Source organism: Frieseomelitta varia, unplaced genomic scaffold (genome assembly GCF_011392965.1).
Source record: "Frieseomelitta varia isolate USP_RPSP 00005682 unplaced genomic scaffold, Fvar_1.2 scaffold_328, whole genome shotgun sequence".
Lineage (NCBI taxonomy): Eukaryota > Metazoa > Arthropoda > Insecta > Hymenoptera > Apidae > Frieseomelitta > Frieseomelitta varia.
Genome location: NW_025110066.1, coordinates 175,216 through 198,892, shown reverse-complemented (window position 1 = coordinate 198,892; position 23,677 = coordinate 175,216). Strand labels below are relative to the sequence as shown.

Genomic DNA, 23,677 nt, shown 5'->3' with positions numbered 1-23,677 from the left:
AAATCGGCAACAATCCTTGGTGGTTGTTGTTATCAGGGATATTTCAACGACCGACAGGACACACTTGAAAACGAATACATGGTGGTACGTAGTCTCGTTGGTCGGAGAGGGACGACGAAATCAATCGAAAAACGGTCGGTGTCGAAACAGAGAAGGAAAAAGGAAGTACGACATCGCGTTGTTGGGGAGAAGGGACCGGTCGAAGAGGTGGCGTTTGTCCAACCCTTTCCCTCTCAATTGTCCTCCCACCCCTGTCGATGGAATGTTTCTCTGCGTTATCCTGAAGCTCGAGGCCACGGCCACTCATGTCATTCGCGTAAAATATATTTTACAATGGTACATATACATTCATGTATATATATATATACATATATATATATGCGTGCGTGTATATTAATACATATATAATATTGATGATCGGTCAACGTTATATATAAATTAATATACACGATAATATTAATAATATTAATAATTAATTAATTATAATAATAATAATAATAATAATATATATTCTCTCTTCGTATCTCGTTAAAAAGCAACTCGCAGTTCCCTTCCCGATCTCTCTCGATTTCTCCGGGTCGTCGCGTCCCCAATACGACGACGTTCTTTGTATACTATGTACAAAAAGAAAAAGAGGAAAAAAAAAAAACAAACAAACAAACGACGAAATTGAATAAGCTAGCGCTTCTCGAAAGCCACCCCCTTTTCCATCTTCGAGTCGTCAGTTTCGGGACGGGAGGAGATGGTAGCTGAAGAAGAAAAAAAAAAAAAAAAAAATCGCAATCGATACTAACAGAGCGAAACGTAAGTAACGATTGATAGGCGCAAGTGAAATTGGTGTGAGACAAGAGGGGTCTCTCTCTCTCTGGATGGCGGAAGATATCGGTAGTGGCGCGCAAATATTAACTTTCTCTTTCTCTCGTTTACATCTGCGTGAGAACGCGATCGTAAGAATCGTGAGGTGTGAGTAAAGCAAAGAGAAGAAGAAATGAACGCGTGTCGTGTAATATAGCGCTAAAACCGTGTAATCGTATAGTAATAATAATATTAATAATAGTAATCAGTGTTCTTTGGTAACACAGTGATGCGTCCGGAGACCACGAATACGAAATTTCAACGTATTGTCCGATCGTGAACAGGATGGTCCCGATAAATATATTTATGCGACGTTGGTCGAGGATCGTTAACGTTTCTAACATCTCTTCTATGTGACAAAGCACATTAAGAGTCCAAGTAGCGTTATACTTGCTTCTTTCGCTAGGAGGGCTTTGCCTTTTAATGAAAAGTTTTGGAGATAAATAGAATATAATTTCAACACTTGGAAATTATTCTAATGTTAGTTATTGCGGATTTTCATATTTTCATGAATGTAAAAATTGCACGACAGATCGTTTCATTGACCAAATACTTCAACGATCGCTATACTTTGGGTTCGTTTATACATTGTCGTGTATGTACACTGTGAGTATTTTCATGTCTTCAAATTTCCCCGGATTGACGAAAGAAGATGCAGGGAAATTTGCAATCCTAAAACATCACCGTTTTCGACTAAAAACTAGACAAAAAAAAATAAAAAAGATACAAACAAATGTGCAACAACTGCAAACGCAGAAACAGTCTCCGCAAGCTTCTCCTTAAAAGCAAAGCTCCAGACACAATAATCGGTCGTTCGTTCAACAAAATGCACAGAAATCCCCAAGCCAATCAGCACGATTCAAATATGTATATACTACTCTTTCAATCAGCGCACGTGATTCGTGTGTACGACTAATCGTCTCGATCTACTGATCGTTTTCTCGCGTAACAAAAAACAAAAAGAAAGAAACAAAAGAAGAGGAAAAGTAACTCTAGCTTGTCCCGCGATCTACGTAGCATACAACGTTTGCTACACGTGTACGTCAGCCATGCCTCTATAATTTCCAGGCAGCTGATCATTCATTTCCCAACTAATTGTGGAACGTGACTCCGCTTCCGTTTACGTCGAAACGAGTGTATGTACACAACAAGATATCGGTAGAACGCTTCTCGGTCGGGTAAACGACAATGGCGACGTTCGACAAGTCACGCGACAGACGTTCGAGGCAGCAGGTTGCCTCGATCGATGGAAAACAAAAGCGGCAGCTCCGAACGCGGTAAGCGGCCGTTGCGATCGCGGCTGACTGATTCATGTAGCTTGCCGAAATTTCTCTAAGGATGAAAACACAGTGGACAAATGTTTGGCGTAGCTGAGTACTGAGAAATCAAAGCAATTGAAATCACGCGTCTCGTGTTTCCTTCTGTTTTAAACTTGCAATGATGCTTGAAACTTTTTGACAATTTTCATACATACGTTTGAATTGTATTATAATTTGAGTAATTTTTCAAGTTTGTGCGTGTGTGTTTTTTTACTCATTGCTCAGAAGTTCAATGTTTGTTATATTCGCGTATAGAAGATTTTCTTACAATCTATCTAATCTATGCTTTTTGACAATTTTCATACGTTTGAATTGTATAATAATTTGAGTAATTTTTCAAGTTTGTGTGTGTGTGTTTTTTTACTCATTGCTCAGAAGTTCAATGTTTGTTATATTCGCGTATAGAAGATTTTCTTACAATCTATCTAATCTATGCTTTTTGACAATTTTCATACGTTTGAATTGTATAATAATTTGAGTAATTTTTCAAATTTGTGTTTTATTTTCCTTACTCGCTACTCAAAAGTTCAATATTTATTATATTCGCATATAACCGTTCAATTTTTGGTAATTTTAATCCAGTCAGGAATCAGCATTCAACTGCTTTACTTTCTTTCGTCAGCTGCGACCACAGTCTAAGTCTGCTCACTGTAGTTTCACCCCAAGAGCACGAATATAGCGAAGTGATGAGGAATCAGAATAGCAAAGTGAACATTGTCCTTCTCATTGCTTCACCATAAACATGTCGCATGTCGCGTGAAATCGATTTAATTTTGTCTATTCTCGCTTATCATCACATTATTGTATTCGTATGTTAACACATTGCGAACGACTGACGACGAGGTATCTCACGTTTCGCCTTAAACCCTGCCTCAATCCATCGACTCCATCGAGATGTTTCTCGCGAGATGTTTGACGCAAGCAAAATACCACGGTGAAAAGTTAGCAGGAAAACTCTGTCTGATCCGCAAGCAATGTGCAAGCGGAAAAAACACACTGACACTGATCGAGCAACGATCGATCGATTCTCCCGCCGGGCCGCTTTTCGTCAGAAAAAGCCTCTTGCACGCACTCACGCACGCACGCACGCAACACGCACATCGTATCCTCGTACACCCTTAAGCTTAAGCTTATCGATAGTTAAGTAAATATCTGTAATCCTTCTTTTTTTTTTTTTTTTTTTTTTCTCTTATGTACACCCTGTTTTCTGTTCTTCTTTTAATAGTTCCCTTAAAACTTAGCCGGTAGAAGAGCCACTTGTTCTTCATCTGCCGGCAGCTACTTCCAACTCTCTTCGCTCGCGAACGAAAATTCGTTTCTCGTTCGTCATCCTTCTCTTCGCGAGCAGTTTATCAATCCGCAGAAGAAGCTATTCGTTCGATACTCGAACGTACTCGAGGAAATTCGTAGCTTCCGTTCGGGGTAACTTTCGTCGGATTGCTGTGCGAGAAGTTCACTGTCCTCGACGACTTTCGGAGAGGCGGTAAGTGTCGTCGGAATCGTGAAACTTCGTTCACTCCATCCGGGCGGGCGGGCTCTCTCTTTCGCGTTTCCCGCTGGTGGATAACGGAAACTCGTTACCGACGGTCGGTAACGTTGTCGCGGAGCATTGGTGATCCAGCGATCGTTCATATGCGGGCGTTGAAGTCTCCAATATTCGAGGATCGGGCCAGAGAGTTTAACACTCGGCCCCACCGAAAACTGGAAAGGAACTTACGAGCCCAATTGCTGGCCACTGGCTACGTAAACGTAGCTCTATGGTTGCTGAAGCAACAGTTGCTCGAGCTCGTCGGCGGACCTCAGCAGGAATGCCGCTGATTCTCGATATCCGGTGATCAATTGCCTGACGGCCGTCATTTCCGTCGCGTTTAACTTGTGACTCAGTAGCGGCTTCGTGTTCTTCATGCTCAGATCCGTCGGTCCTGCAAGAGTAATTATTCTTAGACAATGTTTCTCTCTCTTTCTCTCTCTTTTTTTTTTAGTTTTATTAGCGACAAGCTTCGAAGCGTGTTTTCAAGCAGATGTTTGCAAAATTTGCAATGTATCGGATAGGATTCGAAATTAATCCTTTCGCTACGATATTTTCGAAAGCGGTGTTACATCATTTTACAACACTAAAGTGTTTGTAATGTTAAATTATTGCTTGGTCCTTAACAGATTCTCTAGTCTGTCAACCAAGAAGGATTTGATTCGTCATTGGAAATATAATAATTTCTTTAAGACTGTTATATTATCATTTCCATTATATTATTATTCCGTTTACAAAGACTGAAATCAAAGTGGACATTTTCATTAATCGAAGGGCTCAGAAGCCAACCAATATATGTCATTGAATACTATGCAAATATGTTTTTGTTGACAAAACTTTTGATGAACAGAACCGTACGATCGTAATACAATCAAAATTCGGTCGTCATTCTGTTTTTGTTAGATTAAACGCATACTACAGCCTTCGTAGGGAAAAGATTAAAGAATTATGAAGGATTTAATACAGAGGATAGAAAATAGAATTTTTTCCAATAAATTACAACTTTAAGCAACAAACAAATAGACGTTCCTTTTTTTTCACTGCAATTCCAACGTGTAATTATTTGGAAAGCTACGTGTTATACACGCGTTGTTTGTAATCTACAAGTGGAAAATCTACACCGATTATCCAGTATTACGTACAAAGAAGGGCAAAACGAAACGTGCCGTTCATTCTACAAAAGAAGTCGAATAAACAGAAACGGACATGTTGAAAGAGCTTGTCAAAACTACCATCAGATTAATCATAATTCGCCTCGACGAATCGGTTTCATGTTAACGTGCTATATACATTTAGTGGCTCGTGAAAATATTCGGACATTAGCAAAATTTTTGTATTAATAAATTATTTTGAAATTACAAGACATGAATATCATTTAAAACTGATCTGAAAATGTACATAGGAGTTACAAGTAATATTTATTGAAAACGTTTGAAAAATATAATAAGAGTTTCAAATGTTCCCACTGGATATTGAAGAATATTTTTGTAACATGATTGTTGAGAAATTCTTAATTCTTTTAGATTTGTTTTCGACTTGATTAATATATAGTATTCAAACAGTTTCCAATGTCCGACGAGTTAAGTAAAGCATGTAATAAATGTTTTAAATTAAACTAAATTAAATTGACACAATAAAACTTCAAAAATGTGGCAAACGATTTAAAATTTGTTCTCCAATATTCAATGATTTTAATTAAGAGTTAGACGTATAGTAAATGTAGTAAATATTATTATATTCCTATTGAATATTGAGTAATACTCGTTAGTAGATTGAAATGCACACTTGTATTAAATATTTTGTAATTTCCAGATATATTTTCAGAATTCTGCTTCAGACTCGACTCGAATATAATCATGATAGCTAAATTTCGCTAATATTAATAAACCTCTAAAATTCTGCAGTAGAATTTCCTGCGCGTATTTATTGCATTGTCAGAACAGAATATCTAGTAACTATTAACTAGTAACCAGTAACTATTCTTAATTTAACGTGTACTGAGATATTCAAAATTCACAAAATGTTCCCACAAAATGTTCGAGTATTACTCTCATATTCAACATACAGCTCGTGCAACACGTGGACAACTTTTCAAGCGCAAGTAAATACCCGAGAATCGTCCCTCAGGGTATCTCGCGCAAACGCGAAACGAAACTAAAATGCGCGGCAGAAGCAAACTCATAAGAACACCGATAAGCAGTATTACTTTGTGTACCGTTGCTCAATAGGCCCGACGTGAAGCTCTGCGTGGGGTAGAGGCCCGCTGACAATGTTGGCGGCACTGTGGTCGGCCCAGCACGCTGGAACGCCTGGCTGAAGTTGGGTCTGTACATGGCCGTCGGTGCACCACCGCTGGCAACACCGTTAACCGTCGACGAGCTGACTATCGTCGCCTGGCTGAAAAAAAAAAGAAAAGAACGCCGGCGAGATTCGTGTTAACGATAACGTCAAAACGTAGCTCCGTTGATTAGCTCCGCTCGATTCCGCCTCCGGCCGCTCCTTTAGTTTTCGTTCGGTGATCTTTGACCGTCTGACGGGAACGCTTTATCTGCGTGTTCCTTCCTTCGTTCGTTCGCGGTTCTAAACCACCGGACGAACGGGCTGTGAATGAGAGAGATTGCCGGAGTGGGGAACGAGCGGTTTCTGTCGATTACGAGAACGTGGCCTTCTATTTTTTATTATTATTATTATTATTGTTATTATTATTTCTCGGCGAGTTGGGCTGACGTGCCCGGTCCGAAAATCAAACGTATAACGAGGTGATCTCCTTTCTTCGAATGTAACTTTTTTAATAGATGCAAATACTCTGTTTTTCAGTAGTAAATCAAACAAGTAAGAATATTTGTAAACACTTTTTTCTAGAAATAATGAATACAAATATTTCCCTCCCTCGGTTTATCTTGACCGTTTTATATTCTCCATTGAAAGTCTTTCAATGATAAATCCATACGATAGTACATAAATTTCCCTGCGATTTTAATGTAAAGTAAATGAAATGTCTGGCATTTTTAATGCCAAAGAACGATGTAAACAACTCCTTGAGAACGAAATTTTATTTAACAGATTCAAGTGGAAAGAATACTTTTTTATCTGAAAAAAAAAAAGAAAAAAGAAAGAAATCGAATTTGTCACTGATCTAAGTCTAGTCATCTCATCTAGGTACTATTCTCGCAGGCTTGAGTCGGTTATCTATTTTTGTTACAAATTAATTGATATCAAGCTGGATAACGAATCCAATAATACAATTGAATTACTTAAAGTTCATCAGTCTCTGAATTTTTCAACGCGTTTAACTGTCATTTACTGAAGCATAATTTATTAAATTTTCTACTTATTGATACTCTCACTATAGAAATGCATAATGCGGACTTGATTAACGCGCGCAGAAATATTTAACGGTCAGAAGTACCATTTTTCTGTAACAGTTTGCTACGGATAGAATAAAGAAAGGGGAGATTTTATTGTAACGAAGCGAATCAAAAATTCAACTTACAATTAATTCAAATGATAGAAAAGTAAATTTCAGCTTTCATGTACGAACATTTTAATAATTGCAATATTAAATACCTAATATATACATTTTGAAAGTGGCAATATTTCCGTAATGTATGTAAATGAAGATTTCACAGTATTATCGTAGAATATACAATTAATAAAAAAAAAAAAGGAAAGGTAAACTTTCAGTTTCCTAATTTATACACATCGTCGAAACGTCACTCCAACTTTAGTATTAAATAAAAATAATTTTAATTACGTCTGATATTTCCAAAACAGAACGTAAGCTCATCCAATTCGTCTCATCCTCGGAACGATATTAATAAATGTCAATTTAATAAATCGCGCTGCTCTCTTCTCGGAAACCGGATGATTAAATTAAGTAAATTCGGTTACAATTAACGAGCGAACCGCGATAAACCAGCGTAAACATAAACAATCGAAATGAAATTGTCGAATCGACCACGGGTTTAAATAATCGCTGAAATGGAACCGAGTAACTTTCTACTGACCTCATGAGGCCCTTGTTGTCCGCTGGCGTGAGCAGCTTCGATGCGGGGGCGAGAGACAGGGGTGTGGATGAGAGGGTGCTGCTGGGCAAGTTCGCCAAGCTGGTTAGCGGCGCCAGGGACGTCAACGATGCCGGTGGTGTGTCCTCCCTTTTTCCAGGTAGTGATTTCACCGGTGTACTCGAGAAATGGTCCAAACTCGATCGAACATCCGTTTGCTGCAACAAACGATCGGCCTTAGCATTCCAGTTCCAGTGAAATTGTCAATTCGTTTGCGAGTGTTTCAGAAAAAAAAAAAAAAAAAAAAAACTGAACTTCCAATGCGCGATATCAAGTAAACAAACGAAATTGAATCGAATTGAATTTCGGCTCTTGATTCTTAAGACTGAAAGAGTTATCACGGAATCTTTATAAAATTTGTAAATACGTGTCTCATTGCATGGTTTTTCGATCGTCTGTTTCTGTGTCGCAGTATTTACAAAAATAGGAATATTCGCGAGAAGATTTACAAATGTCGAATTACGAGTCATCTCTCAGTCTTTCAATTTTTTTATTCTACATCGTCCACGTGCATATATTATTTCTTATATTTTAAATCTCTCTACTGTCTTCTGTTCTCATTTTGTATAGTGTAGAATGACATAAAAATATATAGTGTGTAATATGAGAGTATAATATATAATAGTATAATAGTATAATATATAATATATTTTATAACAATATAATAGTATAATATATAATTGTTGGAAAATAAGTTTACAAATATATTTATAAACGAGAATCTATAATTTACTGTTCAATTCTTCGATCTTTTAATTTTACATTAAATTTTATATTGTTTACATATCATTCTCTGCATCATGGTACAGTACGAATAATACAAGTATAGTAAAAGGATCAGTCATTTATAAATAATTCGTAAAGTGTTTCATCGCTTGATCTTCCTCTCTTTCATTTCTATAACTAACCATTTTACAAATCTCCATAAAATTTACAAAACAGGCAAAATATGCAATTGCTCGATTTCTTTTTTATTTTATATTTCCATATGAGCGACATCGATTATTATATCGTGCGAAAAATATTCCCCCGGTGAGATTTGAATTCTCATCGTGGTTGAAATTCCTCCAACACGGTTCTGAGTGACATTTCCTCTGCAATACCAATACGCTGCACGTTGATAAACAGCAAACTCATGCGACTCTCTATAATTAACGACACTTCGTACCAACGAAGGTATCTGTATCAGTAAATAGTAATTCAAACGATTATCTGTAATTAACGACACGAGACACCCCGTCCCGTGATTGTGAGTTTAATAGACTAAACGACATTCGAACTAGTTGTACGTTCATGATCAATCTAGACCGTGAGGTGTGAAAATTTCAAGTGTCATTTACAGATAGTCACATACGAAACTATTCAAACACTTGTAGGAATTTTCTAGGAATATATTTCGTGTGTATCTCGAAACTGCATTAATACTGTAGCGATTGTTGGCTATCATAATTGTGTTGATCAAGTCCGAGGTAAATCTAGAGACATAATATAAAAATATATATTCACGTTGTAATTCAATTTTACAATGATATTATTATTATTATTATTCGAATTAAAAAATTTAGACAGAAACTTACACAATCAATGTGTCGTAAAGACAAGTATCAATAAAAATTTGGGATTCGAAACTATTCATTTTCCAAACTTTTAATCTAATTTAATTGAATTCAATTTACATGACACGTGATAGTTCTCAAATTTAATTTAATATAATTCATTTCGGTTCAATTTTTGACAGCTATTGACTCCTAAACATCGAACAGTTTTAAATGCTTTTGACATTTTATCACATCGTTGAACAATAATTTACTTTATCTTTAACTCAATCTTTAACGTTCATTATATTACTCGGAGATTATTCCTTCTTCTTACTACCGACAACGAGATATTCAATTAATTTTTTCAACTTTCTGGAGAACGTACAAAATTTATTCAAATTTATCAAAAAACCTTCGTATCTCTTCTCAGATAATTATAGAAACTAATCGCGTACGTTTGATATATCAGCAGAGTGTCATAAAATTTCTACGGTATTTTCGTAGAAATTTCGTAAGAACGTTGATAGCAACCGCTCCTCGTCGACAACTGGACTTCGCAAGGGCTAATCTGAAAACAGCGTGAATTTCGTGTCGCACGTAAATCGATGGCAATCGCGTCTATTCGGGTCTCAAGACATGGCTCATGACTTTTGTATCGCTCGGTAATCGTTACATTTTGTTAATACTGTCGATTGGCTCGATTCCCTCTCCGCGGCGCAACCGAGAATACCATTATCTGACCGTTCCAGATTTTTAAGCGTTCTGACCCAGTTTTCGTCCAGTGACGATCGGGAATCGGACTGGCGCGGAGAACACGCGAATAAATCGATCGGCATTTCGTCGCGTTTCGGGGATAAAACGTGAAAAGGGGCGCGTGATCGTACCTGCTGGACCGGCACGCGATCGTACACCTGCTTGTGCACCACCCTCAGGTTCTTTTTCCTCATGTTTGACCCTCCGTTCCAGACGCCCTTTCTTCCTTATCGCGGGGCTGCGGATTTTTATGCAAATTCACGTCACATTCGTTCCCGTGTTTTGTTTATTTATGTCTTCCACGGACACGGCATAGGTCGTTGCATACGAAATGGCGTGAAATTACTTGGAACTTCGTGACCGGGAACGAATTTTTAATCCTCCAGTGGGCTAAACTGCCGTTTCAATCGCTCGCTGTTCAATCGGCCGAAGTTTTTTTTTTTTTTTTTTTTTTACTGAGTTTTACTGGGTTTTCACGAAATATAAAAAAGAAAGTTTGGACGATTAATTTGGAAAATTTGCTTCGTCAAATGATCATCAAATTTCAGCGAATTTTTTGAACTTGAGGAAACGCATTGTTCGCAATGTTAAAAAGAGAATGAGGCAAGTTCGTCGTTAGTACGAATGGAAGCACAGTGAAGATTTCGATTTTAAAAATTGTTTCATCACGCGTCGAGTCTACGGTGTCGATAATCTGATCAATACCACGTTTGCCACTTCATCTGAAACAACCTAACAACAGGACTTGTATATTTCACCTATGAGTGATCATATCGTGCCCTCTGTTTCGTATATTTCGTGTCTTTTCACTGTCGCGTGAGTCGAATATCACATGAAAATCCACAGCCCGCTCATCGCCATTGACTCCTTTAACGTTCCTCGCGCCTGGTCACCTCTTTGCACGCGCGCGCGCGGATCTTCCATCACCGAGTCAACTCGTCAACTCGTCAACTCGTCACTGGCAAGCCGACGGCACAACTGAAACCCACGTTGTTCCTCGAAACTCTCGGTAGCACGTCACCAATATTATCCTTCGAAGCTCGATCACGTCACTAAAACGCACCACGTGTTTATTCGCCGCGTACGGCGAGCACGATCATCCGGACGAGGCGGCGACGCGATCATACTTTCTATCGGGATCCAGCTCTTTGGTCGGATGGAAAGGTCACCTGGTCCCCAGTGAGAACCGTTGACGAAAAAAGAAACGAACGAACGAACGAAAGAAAGAAAGAAAGAAAGAAAGGGGGAGCAGCGAGATGTAGAAGCGACCAGATGTGGCGGACAGGGACGTCAAGGCGTGAGTAAGCTCTCTCTCGTGGCCAAGGAGATTAATTCGTGGAAAGAGAGGCGAGTCAGTGGTGAAAGAAAGGGGAGGATGGAAAGAAAGAAAGAAAGAAAGAAAGAAAGAAAGAAAGAAAGAGGGGAGGCGCGGTGTGTGTGGCGGGAGAGACGAGAAGAAGAAGAAGAAGAAGAAAAAGGCGAGCACAGAGAAGCGTGCACGGAGGAATGAAATCGTCAAGAGAAGAGGAGGAACGGATGTAGGGAGGTGTTTTTATGAAAGGCGAGCAGTGTGCGTTGACGTCAATTATATAGGTGGCCACGGCAGATAGCCGGCGTCCGTGCACGAACCCCTTCTTGGTCTTCTCCTTAATGGGTTAGGTTTAGGTCGCCGGCAGAGGTTATCGGTCTCTTCGTGTTCCCTCCTCTCTCTTCCCTCCCGCCCTCCCTCCCTCGCCCCCTCTCCGCCCGCTCAAGCTGACACACGCTATCTGCCTCTGCTCGTCGCCTAGGGATTTTCAAAGTAGATAAGTCCCGACGACGAGAAACTCCGCGATAGCTCCTAGCTTCTTGCATTTGAACAGAGTAGACAACTTTCCGGAGTGGGTGTGTAATATTCACGAGGACGAAGGGTGGATTAGACCAACGGCAGCGACACGCTGCTGACCCCGTCGCGAGGCAGATCTGTGTCCCTGCACACTCACACACACACACACACACAATGGAGAGGAGTATCCCTGTTTTCTTTTTTTTTTTTTTTTCTTTTTCTAACGATTCGGGTCAGATCTGATGCAACTGAAACAGAGGCGTTTTCAGACACAGCGCTTCGTCCGTGAACGAAAAATCTCCAAAGCTGATAGGGGAACACGGAGAGACGCTGACGTACGTAGGAAATCCCGCCTATTTAGGGTACATGTGCACGCGGCGAGCGGATTTAGGTCACGCTGTGTAGCTGACCAGGCAGGCCAAGTCAGAGCGGAGCATAGCGTGCATAGGAGGAGCTCTGGTCAATCAGCTGCCACTCTACGGGATGTCACATTTGTTTTCTCAATTAGCTGAATGTCAGACGCTGGAGCAGCCCGCGAACAGTTTGCGAACGGCAAGTGTGTGGACACTTTGGCCGATCAGCGAACAGCGTGTGGCAAACTGGTTGGCTATCAGTGTGTATTCGCTGGAGAGGTACTCTGGTTGAAATGACACAGCGCGTTCGACGATAGACGTAGATGAACGCTAGAGTGTTGCTTTGCTTTATGTTAGTTAATTAGGCAACGAAGAACTGATCTGTGTGAACTGACCTGTGTGATTCTACTCGTCGATGTAAATCCTCAGCTTCGCGAGTAGCTCTAGCTAGTGCGGATCCAACGTTAGACGCGTGACACGGTGAGCGAGGGTCTCTCGTAGTTTGTTGCAGGGTGAACGAACTAATAACAGAGTGGCTAAGAACGCCCGGTTGCAAAAGTGACTCATTGTCAGAGTTGCAGCTTATGAAATTCACTCGTCAATTGGAGATAGATCGTTGGCTACCGACCAGGCGCCGCGTATATACATGTACGTCGCTGTGATTGTTGTTTCATCATGATTGAGCAACGGTATGGTAATCTGTCGCGAAGTTGTAGGATCGGGGAACGAGAGAATTTATCGAAACGGTGGAGTAGAGAGGCTGGACGAGCACGAACGTGCGATTTTGTCAAACGGGAGGCGGAGCGTGGTTCAGCCGTGGCTCTTTTTAAACGATGTCACGGACGCGTGACGATGATCAACGAGGGAGAAAAAGAAAAAAAAGATGTTACCGATGGTAATTCGGGTTTGTTCATCGGTACCTCTGACTCGTTAAATGGGATTTGTTAATAATATTCAGAGTACAATTGGATTTTTCTTAGATGACAAATGGATATAGAAAGAGAAACTTATAATAGTTAGAAAATTAATTCTTTCCTAGTGTGTTCTACGTATAAATGGATATTATGAATATTCGTAAATATATATAACTTGATCTTTAAATATTCGATTTGAGTATTTCAGTATAATGTTACATGTTGTATTCAATGTGATGAGAAAGTGGGAGTACCACGTTGTATGTATTTTTTTCAACGAAAATCGATTTCTATTACAAGACAGAGTTCCTAATGTAAGATAAATGGTTATATTTAAATGCACAGGATACATATAAAGTATACTACTACAATATCCAGTGATAGAAACAGATCTACGCTAGCTTCGTTCGCAAAAAATTTGCAGCCTGTTATTAATTGATTAACAATGCACAGAATTCGTCAATTAAATATAACGTACCAAAATATTAGAAAGAAAGAAACGTCCAAAGTATATATTATTTATTATAATCTCGTCGAAAAGCAAAAGTGACTCGAATGGAATTTCAAAAATCGCGTACACACTTTACTCACAACGTTCAAAAATCTCTTACGATCAATTATACGCCAGTCTTTAGTTAAAAAAAAAAGAAAAGTCCTCAGTCGAAGCTTCGTTTCCACAAAAAAAAAAAAAAAAAAAAAAAAAAAAAAAAAAAGAAAATCTTCGCGCCACTAATTTCCACACGAGTACAACTCGATCGCTCTTCGAGCCATATATACCGCGTTGGAGGCTATTCACGGCTGGGATCTCGGATGAGAGACTTTCGCACGGATCGTGCGTTTCCCAGCTTGTTGACGACTCCTGGCCGCTGAAAGAGCGAAACGCGAAGGGGGAGAAACACGAGAAAGAATATTTCGATTTTTCCGTCGTTCGGCGACCACGCGTGTAACGTGGTCAGCGTTGCATCAGAGTGGGAGAGGTGCGCGCGACCCACGGGGTTATCGTCGGCCTCTCAGTGTACCTATTATCAATCCTAAGGCTCCGCGTTTCACGTATCGCGCCGCGAGACGTTGCGCAGGAGCCGCGGCGACGCTCACTCGGATCTCGACGCGCGATAATTTTATGGACGGAGCCACTTTCATGGAAAACTTTATCGTACGTAGCGGTTGCGTCATCGGCACGATCGTAGATCTTCGGCTTGCTTTGCTCTGCTTATTAATTTAGCGTACTGTAGAATATATATATATCTGTGTGTTTGAGGACTTTTTCTTTCGACAGATTTTTTTTTTTTTTTTTTTGGTTGAGACCGATGTCATCGGTGCAGAGATTTCTCTATTTTTAAATCCATGTTGTAACAGAGATCGAATCTTTTGAAATTGAGAACAGATACTCCGTTTCGATGTCCGGCTGATTAAATTTGTCATATTCATTACTCCTTCCGTGCAATTTTAAATGGAAAGTTCGCTGGTCACAACAATTCAGATAAACGACATAACCGCTATGATCTAATATGTACCGACTAACCAGATGGAAAATTTGAAGATCGGAGTAATGAATTCATTCGGTAGAGCTTTTGCTTTTATCGTCACGTTCATTCACGATTGATTTTTACAAATTGGAAAGATGTAAATTTATTTTAAGATATCTTAAATAAGTATTTAATTACACTTCATTTTCGTAAGATGCATGTCATCTTGATGTTGGAATTGATAAATCGTTACGTAGGAAGAGTTATCAATTTCTTTAATAATTAAACCATCAGACGATCTCGAGATTAACGTTACTTAATCCTTCAATCTGTTTAATATCATATTTTATTACTGTTTTAACATTACTCTCTTTATGTCTCAAATTATCTGTACTATATACATATGTTGTTAGTTTTATTTATATTTATTAGTTCAACTTAATTCTCGTATCATATTATTATTTTCATCTTATACGTTTGTTCTTTTATTTTCTAAATTATGTTAATGAATGACGAGCAATTAGATCTCTCCAATCGTGTTGATCCACGGAGCAGTTTCCAGTCTTAATAACAAAAATTTTCACACTTTCATTTGCGTCGTATCTGACTCGATTCTCGTTTGTTCAATTTTTCTTTGCGTCGCAATTTTAATACGTACGTCAAAATTACGTCAAGACAACGTTCGACGTTATCGATGTATGTATGTATGTATGTATGTATCGGGAGATATTACTTTTCCTAGAATGAAAAGCTAGAAAGTTACATCAGGTGATGTCATACTTTGAATATGTTTCACAGAAGAGACTGATATTTGTTTGATAATTTAGTACGCGTCAATTAAAAGAAAAAGAAAAAAGAGAGTGTGTACACATAGAATGTCGATACTGTTGCAACACTATTCACGTGCAAGGTCTCGTTAGAATCATATAATAATCACGTGATGGTTTGGCAAACATTTCTAACGCATGATGTTCTCTTTTTTTTTCTTCTTTTTTCTTTTGTATCAGTAGAGGAGATACGTAATTTACTAACTTCGTAAGTAGGTATGCGGAAAAGATACTGTATCGTCGAAAAAAATGGCATCGAATTCTGCTAGTGTATGTGTTATTATATTATGTCTTTAATTTCGCATGCAACAAGTGTTATCTCGTGTCGACGACATATTATAAATTATTGTAAAATATTTAGAGGATTAATCTTGCAATACGTCGTTCTCATCATTATTTTCGACCCCATCATCGTATTTAATGATATTAATAATTTGAATCGTTTGAGCAAAGCATATCTGGTTGTCACTTTCGTCATTAAATGTTGTCTGATTTAATTTAATAGGGCTGATACTGTGAAACCTTGGATACTTATACTCTCGAAACGAGCATTTCTACTCGAAGAACGAAATGATAAAATGAATGATAAAATAATTGGAATAAAAATAAAATAACACAAAGTAACAACTCGTGACGTTAATAATTTCGAATAATAAACACAAAAATTACAAAGATTATCAATTTAAATTTAATAAATTGCAGCAAACTGGAAGATTTGAATTTATTGCAGATCCAGATGAATTCTAAATTCAAATTTCATTTCAAAACAAAACACTCTCTCTCTCTCTCTCTCTCTCTCTCTCTCTCTCTTTCAGCTTCAATTCGAAAACTCTGAATTTAAATTCAACGGGCGATAATTCACTATAGCCTGAGAAAAAGAAAAAAAAAACGAAACGAAGATACAAGGAAGCGAGTTTCATTCCCGAAGAAGCCACTCTCGGTCGTAGATGAAAAATTAGCGGTCAAGTAAAGCGTGAAAGCGAGACGCGAGAGAAGAAAGAGAGAGAGAGAGAGAGACTTTCGTTCTAATTTTACTCACCGTTGCGGCCGGAAGAGTTGGCATCGGCTGTGAGACAGGCTCCAGACCGAGTCTCATGCGTTTCGCGTTGTCGCTCTCATTTTCGCAGGCGGTTGCCAAAATCTGCTCGGCCTGCACGGAGGTCAAGTGTGCCGGTGTGGGCCTCGCCTGTAAAGAAATCAGACTGGTCACGTGATTCGGCACGCCGCGAAAAGCTCGAACTTGACTCAGACCAGCGGAATTCGCGAGCTTTCGTCGACCTTCCGTCTGCTTCACGAATACATCTAACGGAACACGAAAATTATCCACGAGATCGTTCCCTCGATACAATCGCGATTTATTCATTTATTGCGTTTCTGATAATTGGACTGCGGATTTTTTTCGTGCAAGTTTCGTACACCTTTGTAAATGCATTTGCAAAGGAATTAATTTGCAAATTGGTCTCGCGTTTTTTTTTTTGCAATTTTCAATTTCCCTACAGACGCTTAAAAATCCGCGGATAGTATAATATCAAATGATAAACACAAAAATTACAGATTATTAATTTAAGTTTAATAACTTGCAGCAAATTGGAAACCTCGCGAAGCCTTCGTTCAATAACAATTTGAATTTGAATTTTTATTGCAGATCAAGTGTTCTTTCACGGATAGATCCTTTTCTGATTGAAATATACGTTTCTGCGTTTGAACCGATTAGAGAATTCGTGTCTTGTGAAACGATCATGTACATATTGTAATATATTGATATAAGGTATAAATTTTGCCGTTTGATCAGACATTTGTCTACGAAACTTTTGTGAAAGATGCAAGTTGATTGCTTTCGAGATTGCGTGCATGTACTAACTGTATAAAAGTTAAAACTGTATAACCGTATAAAATAAACGGTATCTGTAATTAAAGTACGTTTGACTAAAAACAGAACGATATTGCCGTGCTGTTGGAAAAAATATAAATTGCTTCCAACAGCTTATTTACATTAAAATATAATGCAGAAGTATAGTTTACGAGTACGTACACCCGATACTGCGTTGCCAGTCAGAACGTCATAAATTTTCAAACCCGATTTTTTCGAAAACGAACCCTCGAACAAAAAAGTTTCATCTTCTTTTTTTTCGATTTATTTTCGCGTGAAACTTTTTTTTCGATATTTTTTTCACGTGAAACTTTTTTTCGATACTTTTTCGCGTGAAATCATCCGCTGCCCGGTTGCATCAGGCATTCTGTTATAAACGTATAAATTATTAAAAAATGAACTTCACTGTATTATTATACTTTTATTTCACACTTTCATGCTCAGATCGCATGAAAGTTTATCATTAGTTCATTAATTATTTCTTTATCTCCACACTCTTCTACGATTTTATCATTTTGTAAAAAAAGCTATTATTATTACACGTATGTCAAAAGTGTAATATTTGTAAGAATATATTAATACAAATAAGAAAGAACATATTTATGTTATTATAATCAATTTCGTTGCAAAGCATAGCGAACGTATACGAATGATACGTTCTATATGTTGACATTTTGACTCGTCGATGAAGATGCAATGATATCCACGAACAGATTATTATTATCAACGTCAGCACAGATCTTTGATTTTCAAATATATAATTAATTAAAATTAAGTATAACATCCATATATCCAAGAATAGATTATTGCCACAATTATGTCTTTCATCTTTAAATATACGATCAATTCAAGTTTCACTATTTCACAAAGCAAAAAATATCCATCTACCCCAAGAAGTCGTCACTCGTTCACTTGAAAAAATTTTTAACACCAACACTGGAAAACTTTCAATATCACGCGGATAAATAGCAAATTCGACTCGTAGCTAAAAATCACAAAAAATTTCTCACTCACCGCGTCCCAGGGACCGCCTTCCCTGCCACGTTTGTTCCTTCGACAGCTTTTCAGGTACGTTCTGATCCTCTTCCTGGCCCTCTCGGCGAATTCTGGGAACTGTCTGGTGCAACTGTCGATGATCGCCTGTATCTTCTCCTTTGGTTGCTTGGAGATCGGCACGATACGGTCCAGGTTCTCGTCGACGAACAGCCTGACGAACATCTGTAAAGAGACGCGCGACGCGGGCACACCACGCCGCCGAATGAATTAAAACGAGCCCCAGAATACAACTGTTAGTAACGCGGCGCAAGGAATTAAGAATTCCCCGACGATGGTGGGGCGGACGCGTACCGCGAGGCTCTCTATTAAACTAATTGTAATTAATTAAGAAGCCGCTTGGATGGCCGGGTCCGCTGGCTTACAGCCATCTGCGGGCCTCACTTTGGATTTCAGGTTCCGCGGCGCGCCAGTGGACTTGAAGACACATGCTGCGAACCACGCTTGGGCATATTTTATTTCGAATAAAACGTGTGTTTTGGAATTTTAGAACTTTAGAATTTTAGAACTTTAGAACTTTAGAACTTTAGAAATTTAGAACTTTAGAACTTTAGAACTTTAGAACTTTAGAACTTTAGAACTTTAGAACTTTAGAACTTTAGAACTTTAGAACTTCAGAATTCTGGAACTTTAGAATTCTGGAACTTTAGAATTCTGGAACATTAAAATTCTGGAACTTTAGAACTTTAGAACTTTAAAACTTTAAAACTTTAGAACTTTAGAACTTTAGAACTTTAGAATTCTGGAACTTTAGAATTCTGGAACTCTAGAATTCTGGAACTTTAGAATTTTAGACGTTTAGAATTTTAGAACTTTAGAATTCCAGAACTTTAGAATTCCAGAACTTTAGAATTCTAGAACCTTTGAATTCTAGAACTTTAGAATTCTAGAACTTCATAATTTTAGAACTTTAGAATTTCAGAACTTTTAGAAAATTTTAGAAGAGGACATACAAAGTTAGAATTTATTTTAGATGGAGACAAACAAAATTAGAAAATTCATTCTAACAAGAAGAATAGTATTCATTTGTCAACTAAATAGTCTAGGGAAAAATCAATTTCCATATCGAAACAGGCATCAAATAACATAAAACTGAACGAAATGTCTAATATATCACTCAACTCATCATTTGCCAAATTATCATTCAAAGAATCCTCAAGCTTTAAATATATATGAATGAAAATTCGTTGGAAACGAAAGAATAAAAAGAATAAAAAGCTCGCTTCATTTGGTAACCAAATAGTCCAGAGGGAAATCAATCCTTAATATAATTTCAAATAACAATCAGCTGAATAATGTATCATTCGATTCATCATTTCTGAAATATTGAATGTCTCAACTAATGCCCAAGCCTGGTTCGTAAAACTTTACGATAATTGCTGCTTTTTCGGCGCAAGGCGGAGGCAAGTTCAATACTACTCCCTCGACTTAGCTTTCATTTCGAACACCGGCTTTGCTCGTCTTCTAACCCCCTTCTGCAAAGAACGCGCGAACAACAAGCAACTCTGCTATCTTTTTACACGGTTACACTGTGCTCCGGCTAATGCCGGCCGCAATAAACTCGCCGTTTCCGGTTTAATGCGGCTCGTGGCTGCGGAGCATACGGTAACGGCGAACATTGCGACGGGAGTGGAGGTTACAGTTTCAGGTGTTCGTACGTTTAGCGCGGATAATTACGCGAAAACGATCGTTCGCCTCTCCCTGTGATGCACCGTGCGCCAAAGAGGAGGTTCTTCCTTTTTCTCTCTTTTCTTTCTCCCCTTTTTGACGATGGTAGGTTGGTGGTGGTGAGCTGAGTAAATGAAGGTTCCTGTATGTTATGGTTATGGTCTGACGATGGGGATGATCGCGAGAATATTTTCGCCAACGCAACAAGGCCCGTGTGTTTAGAGAAAGAATCGTATTCTTAATTTTGCTGCCTAAACCCGATGCTTTGAGCGGCGAGTTGAATTTATTAGAAATTATCGTCGTTGTGTTGCCAATTTCTGTCCTGTTGCCTGTGGGTCTTCATTTCCTCGAGGCAAGTTTGTATTTTAGAATAATTAATAAATTTAGTAATTTGTTTAATAGGATGATTTTATATAATAAATAAATTTAGTAATTTGTTTAATAGGATGATTTTAGCGTTGAGATGATTGCTATGTACTGTATTCGTTTGTATTGTTCGATTAATTATGAACTTCATTTATTTCATTTGTTTAAATACCTGTAAATTTTGTTTGATTTAACAGTAGGTTTGAAGTGACGAAACAATTTTATATTAATCGTACATTTTGTATATAATATGTATATAATATGTCAGTGTTAATTTTTGAAGATTGAACTTTAGAAATTAAAGGACGCCAGTCTTTATTTTATACATTTTACAAGAAAAGAAAACACAAATGTCTAAAGGTACAAATTTATCAAATTTCTATGAAAAATTATGATTTAGTAATTTTAACTACTTTGTAGTGTCATTAATAGATCATTAATTTCGAAGTGAACTTGTACAACGAAATCTCAATCGCAGTCACTGAAGTTACGCTTCCAGCTCGAAGCTCGAGTCGAAATTCATGATTCTCGGCTCAGCCCTCGATTTGAAAGAAAAAGAAGAAAGAAAAAAAAGAGGCAGACGTGAAACCCACTCTTAACTCCGCCTTGCTTCATTAATCACGTCGCCACGACGGCCTAGCGTTTCGCCTCCACCCCGCGAAATAAACTTCAAAAAAGAATGTGTAGGAACACGAGTAACGACGTAGCGCGAAAGCGTTTCGAATCATTTCGAGTATGTACGAAAATTCGAAACACATGGAGCTCGAGAGGATTCAATGTCCAAAATTGTCTTTCGACGATCTTGAAAGTCGTAATGATCTTAAAAATCAGTAATTAAGATCTTGAAAGCATTGGGATATTTCAATTAAGCCTTGAAAGTCTGACATGTCGTCGATGGGATTCACGATTATACATTTAAGAGAATCTGAAATTTCATTTTTCTAACAGCCCCCCGTCGTCTAGAAAATGTTTCAAGACTCGCGAAAGACTTAGAAGAAGACTTTTGAACACTTTCGAGAATTTTCGTACATCTGGCTCCTGCTTCGAGCAACTCGAATTTGAACAGTTTTGGAAACCATCGATATCGAGACTCAGATGGTGGACTAACGTGTTGAACGTGTTGAAACTTACGTTGAAAGCCTTCTGGCGCTCCGGGTCGTGATGTCTGGGGTCCAACCTCTCGTCAGCGTCCTCGTCGTCGTCGTCCTCGTCGTCTTTGTTACCGCTGCTGCTAGTTTCGTCGTGAGCGCTGCCTGTTCCTTCCCCGCCAGGGGGGCTGGACTCGCGATCGCGATCGGATCGCGAGGGCGTCGCGGCAGAGGCTGGTGGCGGTGTCTTCTTCAATCCCATGGCGTAGGAAGCCCATAATGATGCCATGTCCTCGCCGCCGACTCCAGCCACCGCGCCCAAATTAGGAACAGTGCCTGCTGGCATGTCTACCAAATCGGAGGATCCGTTTCGTGAATCTGCAATGTGGACAAGAGAGATTATTTGAAGTTTAACTTTAAAGTTTCTGACATTGATGGTTTTTTTTCGATGAGTTTCCATTCGTTTATATTATATGAATAATAGTAATTTTTGTGGAGATTCATAGGAATAGACCACAGTTAATCTTTCAGGGACGATGTCTGACACTGATGTTGAACTTTTTCCATTTAAATAATACCAGTAATAGTAATTTCTATACTAATTTATATTAATTGCTAATATGGTAGTGAATAATTTTAATATTTAATATTTAATAATGTTAATTATCATTAATATCAAATTCAATTTTTAATATTTAATAATATTTTTTCTACTTTCTATTAGTAATTTAATAGGAATTGAAAGCTAGAAGTTTTGCTGTTTCGATCCTTGACATTGTAACAATCTACGTTATAAATCGCCGTAACTTAAATGACAGTAATTCAGACAAGATCCACGCGATCACGCTTACTTAAACGGAAGCCAATATCAACATTCAAGCAATTGTAAAAGAAGAAAATCTGCATAATCCTTCCTGCAACCAAACACTTCGTCCTTCATTCCTGTCCTTCAGCGAAGAAAGAGAAACGTTCTAATTGACCTCGGCTATCATTGCAGCCAGAAACAAGAACGTTAACTGCCGCTGAAACATCCCTGGAGTATTCCATGCCCGAAAACCACTCTTGCGAACATCAATCTTCCCATCAGTGCAATTCGCCGACGTTCGCGAATTAACGCGAAACGGTGAAACGAAACGGTCCAATTCCGCAACATTTACATCAACGAGCGCGGCGCGTAGCATTAAACCGTGAACTTTTTATCGCCGCATCTCTGGAACCGGCGTCTGTCAACTTGTTGCGCCTGGCCAACCCGCGAAGACAATTCAAATATAACCTCTCTCGTGCCTCGCGCCTTCCGCGAGACCTGTTCGCCATCTGGCGATCCAGCAATTCCCCTTTCATACGAAGCGATAGATCACTGGCGACCGACGCGATGTTCGTAATCGCGTGATATCGAGAGATGTTATTGCTAGATTGGCACACCGAGTTCTTATCTATATAGGAGGAATGCGTATAACTTGCGAAAATATATGGACAGTGTCACATGCCAGAGTAAAACGAGCATTCGTTCTGTCGAATTTATCGCGAGAAGAGTTAAGAAGTAGGAAAAATACTTTTCATTTGTAGTTGACCTCTGGTGGTTCAATCATTGATTTTATTTAATCAAGAAATCGCGTGATTTCGAGAGATATTATTGCTAGATTGATACACCGAGTTCTTATAGGAGGAACGCGAAAATATATTGACAATGCCACATATACCACAGAATAGAATGAGCATACGTTCTATTTTAAAGCTATCGTTTGTTACGAGAAAAATTCATTCTACAAAGTAGAAAAAATATTAAATATTAAAAATTATATTAATATTATTAATATTAAATATCAATAATATTAATATTATTAAATAATAATATTATAATAATATTATTAAATATTAAATATTAAAATTTAAATTTAATATTAATGATAATTAATATTATTAAATATTAAAATTATATTCTATTCAGTCTCTATTCAATTCAATTCCTGAATTCCAGCAGACACGGAGTCTGTTGAATTTTTAATCTGACGATATCGAATCTCAAGTGATATTTGTCGTAATTAATTGGTCTTAATTCTTAATTGGCTCATTTTATTGATTAATTGACGAATCTAGTAAGAACAAATTTTATCTTTGCGTGATCGGTAATTTTAATTAAGCCAAGCAGTACTAACATTCCGCGTGCCTAACTTTCATGTTGAATTCATT

The 23,677-nt window shown here is 38.3% G+C and overlaps 1 protein-coding gene across 4 annotated transcripts in view; it reads right to left on the bottom strand.

The window, feature by feature from the left end:
* Nucleotides 1-489: 489 nt before the first annotated feature.
* LOC122530115 (nucleolar protein 4-like) overlaps nucleotides 490-23,677 on the bottom strand; it is a 178,072-nt gene continuing 154,884 nt past the window's right edge. For 3 of the 4 annotated variants that reach the window (XM_043656787.1, XM_043656790.1, XM_043656789.1), the window contains 6 exons: nucleotides 21,531-21,865; nucleotides 18,327-18,530; nucleotides 16,482-16,628; nucleotides 7,710-7,924; nucleotides 5,909-6,099; nucleotides 490-4,096 (listed from right to left, as the gene is read on the bottom strand). In XM_043656787.1, the coding sequence (XP_043512722.1) occupies nucleotides 3,930-4,096; nucleotides 5,909-6,099; nucleotides 7,710-7,924; nucleotides 16,482-16,628; nucleotides 18,327-18,530; nucleotides 21,531-21,865 (1,259 nt within the window). In that variant the 3' untranslated portion in view covers nucleotides 490-3,929. The remainder of the gene's footprint in view (nucleotides 4,097-5,908; nucleotides 6,100-7,709; nucleotides 7,925-16,481; nucleotides 16,629-18,326; nucleotides 18,531-21,530; nucleotides 21,866-23,677) is intronic. The other variant, XM_043656788.1, reaches the window with a different exon arrangement.